This window comes from Falco naumanni, chromosome 7, assembly GCF_017639655.2.
Source record: "Falco naumanni isolate bFalNau1 chromosome 7, bFalNau1.pat, whole genome shotgun sequence".
In the NCBI taxonomy this organism is placed as follows: Eukaryota; Metazoa; Chordata; class Aves; order Falconiformes; family Falconidae; genus Falco; species Falco naumanni.
The window spans coordinates 36768988-36781683 of NC_054060.1; the positions used below are offsets into that span (position 1 = coordinate 36768988).

The following is a 12696-nucleotide window of genomic DNA, read 5'->3' on the forward strand; positions in this document are numbered from 1 at the left end:
AATCTGTTGTTATGAATCTAAAGGTAGTGTTCTTAGGTTTATTTTTCACCATGAAGAGTGTGAGAAGGAAATAATCAAGAAAACACAGAATGAGCTAAAGGGAAAAAAGGCAGTTACTCATCTGTAATACGCAGCAAACAGGTTACAAAACAACAACAGTAAATTTAGATTCTGGTTTTATCTGAAATCACAAACAAAATCCATCCTCTGGAAAAAAAAAAAAACCAAAACAAAAAAACAGAAACAAAGAGGCTTCAGGAGCCTTTACCAGCTTTCACTGACTGAGGGAGCAAAAGCTACATACACAGTGATCCTGTTACCATGTGGCTGGAAAGTTAGTAGTTAATGCACGTGGATCAGTGAATTCTGAAGGTACAATGTACTCTTCACCTTGGAATCCCCACACTCCAATTACTTTCCATTTATTAGCCAAAGACCTGTCAATACTCTCAATTACCACCTGATTAAGAAGATTCCTTTAAAGAAAAACATATTAATAGCAATCACTGCAAAAGAATGAACACACACATTAAAAAAAAAAAGAATCCTGATCACAATGTCTTCAATGCTGTAAGAACTGAGAGATAAAATTTCACACCTTGAGTTTGCTAGTGTAGTTTTGGTGGACGTCTAAAACTTACCAAGTCAACCATGGAACCACGCAGCTGCAACTTGGAGATAAGTAATTCTTTACACGCACATTCAAGATTTGTATTTGGCATAGATCGATCATAGGCTGAAAGAAGAGCTGAGCTACACAAAAAGCTAGAATGCAAGTGCAAAGAGCCTAAGGAAATACCAGTGTTGAAGAAGCATTAAAACACAAAGAAGAAAAAAAAATCCCTCCCCAAAACCTTGCTATGCTGTTTATCACAAACAAAAAAACTCGAGCTAATGCATAATACATTGACTGTTATGCATTCTGGGCCTATAACTATCACTGGAAAGCAGTACCTGGTCATTTTAGATAATTTTGCATATACTTTTGCTGCTGTCAACCTCAGGTAAGATCAGGAAGCCTCTCTCTTGTCATCTCTTTTGTACTTGAGAGCCGAGAGATGTAACAATCTGGGAACTTTTCCTCAAATGCAGTAGCTTCGAAGTGAGGTATTCTTAGCTTCTGATGTGATACTTTAAATAGTTTAAATAGTTTGTCATGTGTTCATTGATAAATACCATTCCCGTCTCAGTAATGACGATACCAGAAATATTCAACAGAAAGTTACCTGGTACACTCTGAGAGAACAGACAGGGAACATCAGCCCCGCTGGCCTGGATAGGCAACAGTCTTCTCATTACCGCTGCCCTCCTCTACTACAGCAGCTCAACCTGACATACAACCTCTGCTCCTAAGCGCAGCTGCTCAACTTTTATATTAGAAATGACATTTTAAGTCCATAATCATGTTGGGCTACACGGTCTTAAATACCATACAGAAACCTGGTCTTCACTTCAAAGAGGCTATGAACAAAACCTAAGATTGCAATCTGCAATGAGAACGATTAGCTCAAGGAGACAAGATGCAGAGACTTTAAGCTGGTAAGTAGCAAGTGACTACAACTCATCCCATCCTCAACCAGCAGAGCTTTAAATTCAGCAGGAAGATAAACACTCTGAAACAGTTTTCTGAAGTTTTCAGAGCTTTCCACTGGGCTCACATACTTCTGCACCACAACAAAACAAGACCTGAAGTTGGTATGACTGGCAGATGCATTATGAGAATGGACTGAGTGAAGTATCAAGGAAATGAGTGAGGTAGCTGGGATAAGGAGCTTCTGTTCAGTTTGGTGAAAGAATAAATAGTAAGTGAAGGAACTTCAGTCACCAGTCAGAAAGACAAACCAAGATTATCTTGGTACCCATATTGTGAATAAGTTTGAAGGGACAAAATTATAGGCATAGGCCACAAAGGAGTTAAAAACCTGAGGTGATGAAGGAATGTGCATTAAGGTCTGACAAAGAGCTTCAGCAATACAGGCACAGGAAAAGTTTATTAGGAAAAAAATGCAGCTTAAGGCTTTAGTTTAAAGAAAAAAGGAAAAAAAAAATAAGATGAAAGAAACAATTCAATTGGCTAACTTGAGAATAACCAACTACCACCTGGAAACAACCGAATCTGACATGTAGTATACTTGGTTTTGGGAATAAGCAAATATCATTAATTCTAACACAGCTAGAAGGAATACCACTGTTGATACAGATTGATTTAGGTAGGCAGCCACGAGCTGCATAGCAACACTCCCCTCAGCCTTTCAAATCCCTATTGTCTTCTACATCAACAGAATTAAAGAAAAGAAAAAAAGGAAGAGTAACAAGTTAGACTGCATTAAAGCTACTGCATTTTAAGTTAAACATAACATTCTGTGTTTAACAGGTTAAGGTACCTCACATATCACATACCATTAAGTACTATCCTGATAGCTTTATCACAGGTGATAGTCAAAACAGAACTTTGGGCTACCTGAATCATACTAACAGGACAGGTGGTGAATTTATTACCTCTAGTACTAGTGCTAAATCTGCTGAAAGTAGTAAACACTCATTTAGACCATCTTCTGCCTACAAAGACAAGTTTATTCTCAAACACTATGTAAACTATAAATATATTCAAAACCCAACAGGCACCTTCACCTTGAAGCCAACAAACTGGCTCAAACATCAGTGCTCACTAATGCTTCTATGAAATGGCTTTTAGATACAAGCCAGAACTTCCAAACATGTCCAGGACAAGCTTGAATACTATAACTGACTTTTTAAAAAAAAATAAATAAAATATAAAAATATAAGTTTGGGGATTGGTTGTAACTGCCGGTAAGACCAGCATAGGAAATAAGTACTTGTCATTTAACTCTAGCCTACTGTGCACATAGTTTTGGTAGCACTGAGCAAATCCTTATGTCAGCTTTGCAGAAAATAGATAAACTCATTTCATTTCTACCAAACTGTCAAAGGATGTATTCCCACCACAGTGAAGTAATGCTGGTTGATAGCACAGAGAAAACACGATACTGTCAAATGGAAGTGGCTTCGGTGCTTCCATCATTTGTGGACTACCACAAGAACTACTCAAGCCTGCAATGCAGATTTACACTGTAGAGACTAGACAGTAAACAAGATTAAGGCATGTAAACACGCATTGGATCTTTTTGTATTTCAGCCAAAGTCTTCACCGCTGGGAACTGCTCTGAGATATGAAACTCCTGCTGTTTATAGTACCTCTACTACTGCCCTTTGTAATACACTATTATCGAACAAGATTAGACCACAGCTGAACATACACAACTAAATTGTTCACATCCAGACTAGCGTTCCCAGTGGTGAAGTTGCACCAGTGACAAAGTTTGGGGTTTTTTGGTTTTGGGGGCAGCAGTGCAGGGGGAGGTGTGTTAGGACAATGCTAAAATTAACATTTCAACTATTTACTTATAAGCTTCTACCAGAATACTCTGTGCAACATTAGGAGATTCTCCAGCACTGTTTCCCACTCAGCACAAGCAGAGAGACAGAGCAGGTGGGAAAAGGCTAGGTAAGAAGAAAAATGCCCCTCTTCTGATCGAGATTTAGCTACTTTTAGAAAGCTGAGGAGCAATTAGACAGTTCTAATTATAAAACATCCCCACTGAGAACAATACTTCAATCTTCTTTGCACAAAGACAGAGAAAGCCAACACATCTCTGAGGTGGGAAAGATACACTTGCTCAGTTTGGGAGCTTCATCTGTAAAGCTCTTACAGAAATTTGAAATGTCTTATAAAAGAAAAAAAAAGACAACATAAGACACCCGCAAAGCTTTTTGCTATTACCCCTCCACAATTCACCTGCTGCTGGACTAAAACACAAAAAGGAGAAAAAATTGAACACATCCCTAAAAGAACATTCACCTTCCACAAACCACCCAAATTCCCACAGCTTATCCTCTGCAGAACAGTCACAAATTGTACCAGTTACCAGATTTCTTTCCTTGTTAGCATTTAGACACTTTAAGAATGCCAATACTACCAGATGACTGGAGCCAGTGGTCTTGTAACTTGGCATTAATCACGCCCATAGTACTCCCTCCTATCTTTCCTTATTGGACAGCAGCAGAAAAAGCAGGAGGAGAGTTTCTTTCAGGAGTATCACAAGGCCAAGACCTCATAAGCCTTCAGCTTTTCCTATGCAGCATTCAGCTTGATCTCCTAGTCTTCCCCGAGCAAGCTTTTAGCAACCCTTGATACAGACAGCTTCTGATGTAACATCCTGACCACAACAATTGGTATTTTTACCTTTTTTAGTATTTTGACCACAATATATTAGTTAAATAGGGGCTTAAATGTTTTCTTCTTCATTTGGAACCAGAAGTCTCAAACAACTGACTGCAGAGCATATGCAGCAACATCTAGATTTGTAGACCCTTCTTCCATCAGTTAACTGTTATTAACACTAGTTACAGTATTACCCAAACCAAAAAGTCCTAATTTTTAATCTTAAACACCAAATGATTCCTTCATGAATAACAATTTTTGTAGGTATTCCAGGCCAATCAAACAGCTGAAAAACGAAGGTAGTGACTGAGTGATAAGCTATACAGGCAAACGGAGCTATCTACAGAACTTTTGAGAATCTAGAGTCTTTAATATCACGAATACATTGCATGCAATAATGTTAAGATTTCTACTTACTTCCTCATTAAATAATTTGCTAGTTTCTTTTTTAATAGGGTCTATAAGTTGGACCTGGCCTGCAGAGAAGCCCACTAGAAGAGACACGCTTTCTGCTGTGGCCGTTAAGTGATTGAAGTCATGGCATGTAGGTTGTGTTCCTTTGTATATCCTTTTGTCTATTGGTTTACTCAAGTCCGCAGCCTGCAAAGAGAGCAAACAGAATTAAGACAGTTTATCACAATGTGTGCAAATAACCAGTTCTATTTGCAAATAATGTTTATACTAAGCAACAATTTATGGCAGTCACAAAGCCCTACTTGAAAAAGCAGCTTTGTATTTATCAAAGACATCCAAGATGCTGTCAAAAAGTTTATCTTTTCATATAATGCAATACTCATGCTTTTTAATTTTGCTAAACACTACACCTACCCTAGCCTTTGCAACTACATCGTGTGACAAATCAATGACAACCATTCAGTAACACAAAGGCTCCAGTGAGTCAAGATCAACCTATTCCCATAAGGCTTCTCCTACCAGAAGAGGCATTCCACCTCAAGAGACTAGACACCTTCTACTTTCCCAGCAGCTGCTTTCTCACTATTGAATACAACCAATCTGAATTAAAAATAGCATATTCTCAATCACCTAATTCTTGTACTATGTCTATCCTTTTATAACAGGCAAATGTTCGGTATTGGTCTCAATTTAAAAAAAATGATCAGTTGGATCCTAGAAGAGCATTTTCTAGGAACGCTGACTCAAGATGCTGATATTGTGATTATAAGAAATGCATTTTAAGCCATTAAGCTACAATGTAACTGTGCTTCTGACACTAAACACAGAATTCAAATATAGCTCAAACAAAATAAGTGCTAACAAAACTGATGAACTTCAATAAAAACAACTGAAGATCTGGCACTGACGTGTCATAAGAATCAAAAGGAACAGAAAAGCAATTTAAAATGCTCTCTCAGTTGTGTAACCCATGTTTATCCCCATATCACTTCTGAACAGACAACCTTATCTTTCATCCAGAGATGAAAACCCACACATTTAATATGCAAGATCATACATCAGGTTCAACCTTTGAGGTTTTTTGTTGGTTTTGTTTAGTTGTGGGTTTTTTTTTAAACTCCCTATTTACAGACCCTGAACCTGGTAATTAGAAAGCTACAGATACTCAACAATATTACAGACCTGAGATGCAGCTGTGATTTTGGACTCTGATACTGAAAAGGTATATATCAAAACCAGAATTTTTAGTCAATTTGGCCAGCAATACAAAAAATAAAACTTCTTTGAGAAAGAGGGCAAGCCACACATAAAAGAAAATTGCTCCAGTGTATTAAACCTTCAAGGATGAGGTCTAAAGGGCTGCAAACCCTTGGTGTGCATGGAGCTGCACAGACAAAAACTAGAACTGTCAGCAAGGAAAAAATCGTAACTAGCTACACAGTGAATCATGTCAGGTGAGCCATTTCCAAGGCAAATTTAACTACAAGATACACATGATAAGCATATATACATAAGAGTATTCAAGTTGCACTTATGTTTTGCAGCATACATTATAAACCAGTTTAATCAAGTATGCGGCCTCCTGGCTGAAAACTCCAAAATGAGATTATGTATTCCAATTTCTAAAGTCAGCAGATTAAAAAGTTATTCTCCAGAGCCCAGAGATCCATTATAAGCTAAAAAAAGAGTATTAGCAATACCTCTTCAAGGAGAACTTAAATAGAATACTAGCTCTACTGGGAGATCATAGGGTAAGGCGCATGCCTACCAAGGAACATTCACAGACAGATGTAAATCTGTAATTCGAAGCTGAAAGATCAAATCCCAGAGGCCACGAAGTTATATCTTACATTGTGCAAATTTCCCTTGTCCTGTATCACTACAAAATACGCAATATCAAGAGAAAATAAGTCTCAAAACTGAGACAGCATTCCTATCCAAAAGACCATTCTACAGAAACATACAGATGCATCCTTACACACCTGAAAGAAATGCAGAGTTAACAAGGTTGAGCTATGAGACTCAAGGTTGTGTCCTCTGGACAAAAGTTCCAGCAGGACCCAATGCCTAAGACGACAGATCCCTTTTAAAGTAAATAGAACTCAGCCTGAATCATGGTGAATGATCACAGAACCACAGACACCCCACCCAGCAGAAAACACAGGTATTCCCAGGTTGTTGTTGTTCTGAATTCTCGCTACCCTTTTAAGCAGCAAAGAATCAATAGGTAGCTATTTTCAGACTGGAACTGTAGCTTGCTCTTTTGTCTGGTTTAGGTTTTGTATCACTAGCTTTGGTTTTGTTGTCCAACAAATTTGGTGTGACTGAAGTTCCCCATCTTCCGAAATTATGTGATAACAAAGCTAGCAAGACAGAAAATTCTGATAAATCTAAGCACAGACTTCACTGTGCTTGTTCTAGCTGTTCTCTGGGAACCAGATGGCAGTGACAATCTGTCTGAATTTAAATGGAGTAAAATAACTAATTCAACCCAGAATTAACCATGCTTCTATTGACAGGGATGCCCCGCCTGTTATTTACATGCGGCTAATGTCTTCAGTTACAACATAGGTGTCTCATGGAGATGTCAAATCTACAAGCACAAAAGTACTCCTTTTGTCTTGATCTCTCTCTTAATAGAAAGACAAGAGTAGAATAAGTGACCGTAAGAACTAGGAGACATTTTCTTTATTTCTGCACAGTTGAAGGTTGCTATTGGATGTTGGTAATAACAAGAAAAGCACTTAATCATAAAACTCAAACATGCCTGGGACTCAGCATTTCATTAACTTATGACTGAGTCCATTTGCTATAGTCATTTTGTGGAAAATCTGATTCTCAGAAAAAAAGCTTTTACATGAGATCTGAGCCTGTAACTGTCAAATCCTAGGCTATGACACTATTCACTGAACAAGGTGATGTGAACTGTCTCCCTCTCAGAAGAATGGTGATGTACTTTGGAAGAGAACAGAAAGATCTTGGGATTACGCGTTACCAAACATGGAGGTTAAAAGCACAGCATCAGGCACCCTCACCTCTGCTTGAGCTGGTGGCAAGCTATTTGCATGCTTTCTGTCTTACTTCCTTTAAGATTTTCTTCTGAAAAACATTCAGCACAATTCCAGTCTGTCTACTTTGAGACGCTTACTGTGTTGTGGGTGATTCATGATGACAGCAACACTTCTTAATCACAACTGAAAGAAGGTTGGGGCTTTATATTAAACTTTTGTAAACCTCAGAAAAACTGTATTTCATTTTTAGTTTTGTTTTTAAAGTTTGGCTGATCTTTCAACTCTTTGAATTGAAGCATCAATAGCTTAACACAACACCACAACTGGTGCTGGATTTGCTGTCAATTAACATAGGGACAAGTATGAACTAACACTAAAAACGAGCACAGACATTCACTTTCCCTTATTCCTCTCTGATTGAAAGCAAGAAAACCCATGAGAAAAGGATGAAAGTTGCACTGGACAACATGAATTTTGAAAACTAAAAACTAAGAAATTGGGACAGAAAACAATCAGCAGGCAGGAGAAAAGAATCTGCTACTTACAACATACTGACTCAAAGACTTTCCATTAAGGTATCTCTCTATAGCTTCCTTTCTCAAGAAAGTCTCCAGAAAGCTGAGCTGCCAATTCGTGCCACTTTACTTTCATAAGTCTTAAGATCCTGATCATCAAGACACAATCATTATTAATTTGGCTTCAGTGGCGTATCTTCTGATGTACTTTTTCTAATACATAAATATTCTGAATGAGCTCACAAAGTTTAAAATAATCTGCATTTATACCTGCTCCCAACAAAAGCATTTCAAGATTTATTTCCACTCAACAGAACATTTACTCTCCTGAATAACACTGTTCCTCATAAATGGGTTCCTGTATCTTTGCGGTAGGTTTTTTATAAGTTACAAAGCACTTGATTAAATGCTGAACAGGAACACTTAAGGCATGTGACAGAGTTTCTAGGATACTGTGTAAGAACAGCTCTGTTAGTAAAACAGGGACACCAAGTAATTTTATTTAACCTCATTTTTTCAAGTGTTCCACACAATTCATCCATAACAAAGTCTTGAAGATCAATTTTGTACAGAGCTGCTTGTAGATTTGGAAAGCTACTTGATAGTCTTCTTCCTTCTAGATTTAACTTCCACTAGGGGCCATACAAGACATACATGGCTTTTGAAAGAAGAAAAGCATTACTTAACAAGATTTCAGCGTGTATTCCTACAGCAGACAACTACAACCACACTAAGATAAAAGCTCTAGTCCGGACAACTGGACATAAATTCTTATTTAGGCAAAGATCCGTTTAGTTTTCTGAAGCATCTGATAAAATAATCATATTCTGTTTCCAGAAGAATTATTCTAAGCACTCAAACAGAGCAAAGAACACGCACTGGTTTGAAATAAACCTACACGATACTAACTCAACCAATAGTTACGTAATTGGCAAGATCAAGAAAGTGGATGTGAACACTGTAAAGAACACACATAAGGGACTTCGATTTACAACTTACCGTAACAACATTAACTCCATTTCAGTAAGGTTATAAACCAAAATATTTATCTGGTTACAGAATAGATCAGCACATCCTATAGGAAGTAATCTAAGGCAAAAGCATGAGTCTACCAATAACCTTATGAAAAGTAACATTTTTATTAAAAAAAAAAAAAGAGAGAGAGTTCAAAAACTCAGAACAGCAGACTCTCCAAAAAAGAAAAATCTTTTTTATTTGCAAATCCCCATTCACTTCACAGGTGCACACAGAATTAACTTACCCTTTGTTTCTCCAAGACGGGGCAAAGGGCATTGAAGTAGGACAGGAATGTTAACACATTTGAACTACTGTAGGCCAGGGAGGCTGAGGGAAATTGAAACAAGGTTTTGAACACACACTTACAAAAAATACCTCCTCTGTCTTCTGAGCAGAGAACACTGCTGCTGCCTCCATCTGTCACAACCCAACAGAGGTCTCAAGTTACTAAAATTGTTCCTTTAAAAACTTAAAGCATTTTCAATTAAACACGTGACTCGCTTGGTAAAACTTACCCCCATGCTGACAATGCTCCTTTTTGAGTGGAAGACCAAAACATACAACTTGCCACACTGCTGTTCAAACAGCCGGGTCAGACCCAAAAGTGTTCTAATGAACTGACCACAACCCTCAGTGCAGCAGTCCAGAGCAAGTCCTGGTCAGTCCTAGAATCACAGAATTGGGTTGGAAGGGACCTTAAAGATCATCTAGTTGCACACCCCCCGCCACAGGAAGGGACACCTTCCACTAGCCCAGGTTGCTCAGAGCCCTGTCCAGCCTGGCCTAAAAGGTGGGCGAGCTCAGCGTCTCCGAAAGAAACAGAACAGCCTGCTCATTCCAGCAAGCAGGCTGCAAGCACTCCAAGTAACTTCAGCTGCACTGCAACCAAATCACCGAGACTTCAGGGAAATGACATGACATTGTAACTTAACTTTCCAAAGTTGTTTGTTCCCACACATTTAACAAAGTTAATTTTTATTATACCTGCAGAAGAAAACCTGTCCCTTTCCTCCTTAAAAGCAATCCGATCCCTTAAATCTCACTTTGCACAATACTGCTTTACTGCATACAAAAAGAGCACAACAGCTTTACCTTGTTCTTGAGCATCTGAACAATTGCTCAGAAATCCACACTGAAGAACAGCTAACAAAAGCAGTATTTCACACTTCTTTTTGCAAAGTTCATCTTATTGTGGGTGTCAGTTAATGACATGATCAATTCAGATAAAAATTGAGACTATGACTTCAGTGTTATGTGTTTGGCCACTCTAAATCTGTAAACAAGCTGGTTAAGCTCAAATAACTCTGAACATAGTCACTATATCACGCACTCCCAACAGACATGAACTGAATTAGATAGTCTATTTTGGTTTCAGCAATTAGTTGCCCTTTTTTTTTTCCTAATAGGAAGAAGGGAAAAGGCAGCATGATTATCAGTATTACTCTCCTCAGTGGCTGGTCTACAGAATTTTGGCTCAACTGTAGCTCAGCCTGCTGGATAAAAACCACTCCAACAGAAAACTAATTCAGAATCACTTATGTTCTGCATGCGATGCAGACACCTTCCTCCTCTTCTCCCCCTACTCAGCTCTTTTTAAGGACATATGTAAAAAAAGAGATTTCACTGTGCAGTTTTAAGTTCAAAACAATGATCTCTCAGGGCTACTAATAAGCAGTGGGTGACAGGTCACGCTTTTATACTGGTCTCTCCCTCACTGTCTTAAAAATTAAGACACACATCTAACAAGTCATAGCACATACATACTTCATAATCATGGACTGCAGAACTGGACCACAATCCAAGACTTATTATTCCAACACCATTTCTTCAGCAGAGGGCAGATACATGCTCAAGAAGTCAGCTGTGTTATCGTCCGTCCTAAATGTCTTTCAGGAATCCATTTAAATTGCAAATGTGGAAGTTTAATAATCCTTTACAGGATGACTATTTTTTTTTTGCTATTATCTACTCCACAGAATTGCGAACGTTGCCAGATTTTAACACCCACTTTCTGTTCATTATTTATTTAGATGACTGAAGCAAGACATCCTGATAAAGTTAAATGTGGAAAAAAGTATCAGTTCTGAATTTTGTTCCCCTCTGATTTTCCTGAATACCTTCTTGTTCCCAGGAAGGGACAATGAAGTCTAACATTCCTTATATACACAGCACTCTTACTGCTTACTAGAATAAGAAGTTCCATCCTTCTCAGTACTTCCACAGAAGTTTTCAGCTATCACTATTTTCACCATTTCTCTGAATCTCTTAATAATAATTTTTTTTTTTCTTATGGAAACACTGATAGTGGAATCTACTAGTTTAGATAATGCAATATGATTTACTCCATTCTTGTTTCTAATATTCTTCCCCATTCCATTTCTTACAATACAGAAAAATTAGAAGTCAAGTATTGATCGATTAATCCCCTCTTCCTTTTGTCTAGTGGTTCCAAACTGACTCAAGCTTTCTCTTCCAGTGTGTGCCACCCAAAGATTAGTGGGAACAAACACTCCTGCTTATTAACCTAGCGTAACTGCATCTCCCGAATTCCTTAAAATTGCCTCTTGCCAGTTACTTAGTCAAATTAGTCCACCTTCAATTTCTGCTGCTTTTCTCCTTTATTTCCTTTCCTGAAGTTATTAATCTACCGCAGAACTATAAATTACCATGTTAAACTTAGTGGGACGAAAGCTATTTAAAGTTTTATTTACTGTGGCTAATCAACGGCACAGTTCATCTCTTCCTGTGGCCTCCAATTTCTTACTGTCCTTTCAGTTAAACCCTAGTATAATCTTCCATATGTTTTCACATTCTACTTTTAATTATAAAGTGATCAGTAAGTCCTTTTTAAAGAGGTCAGCAAAAAGCACAGACCAACCTGTAATTCAATATAAGTTACCACTTGTAACAAATCTGCAGCCCAGCCTCTTTACGCTTCAAACTCATGAGAACTCCTGAACACCAATACTAAACTGTTTGCTTCATCACGTCCAACATTTCACATTCCAGCAACACCACTTCCAGGTTACCAAAGCATCAAGCCTTCCTTCCCAAGACACCATGTGCTCTAAAGGTACAGGCAAATCAATCCTAGTTTCTCAATAACCTAAACTGCTTTCCCTTAGCCTCTAACTATCTATCAATCCCCAAGCCAGATTACGTAAACCGTAAAGAGATGAGGTTGAGTCGCATGTTCAGGTAGGTGCACACAATCTCAATGTCCAACTCTAGCCTCAATCTTCAGGAAGTTTCTAGAAGTAGTGTCTCTCTCAAGCCACAGATTGGCCTTTCTGTAACAGCTTCCCCTTCGGGGGATGAGATTTTGGAAAAGATGCATGTAAAGATATGTAGTAATTTACACGCAGAAAGAGAAAAATAACTGCATGATTTGCATGTGACCACACCTATGGAGAACTGTACAGCAAGTCACAGGCACCAGGATCAGATTTTGCCACAGTATACTGCCATCACTGCAACATGAAATACTGTGGTCACA

At 38.2% G+C, this 12696-nt stretch overlaps 1 protein-coding gene across 9 annotated transcripts in view; it reads right to left on the bottom strand.

The window, feature by feature from the left end:
- The window catches only part of WDR20 (WD repeat domain 20), a 45179-nt gene that overhangs the window by 13831 nt on the left and 18652 nt on the right, over nucleotides 1-12696 (bottom strand). For all 9 annotated transcript variants that reach the window (XR_005829176.1, XR_005829174.1, XR_005829175.1 and 6 more), the window contains exon 2: nucleotides 4661-4843. Coding sequence is in view for 5 of the 9 variants with exons in the window: in XM_040602502.1 (XP_040458436.1) it covers nucleotides 4661-4843 (183 nt within the window). In the remaining 4 variants the exon portion in view is untranslated. The remainder of the gene's footprint in view (nucleotides 1-4660; nucleotides 4844-12696) is intronic.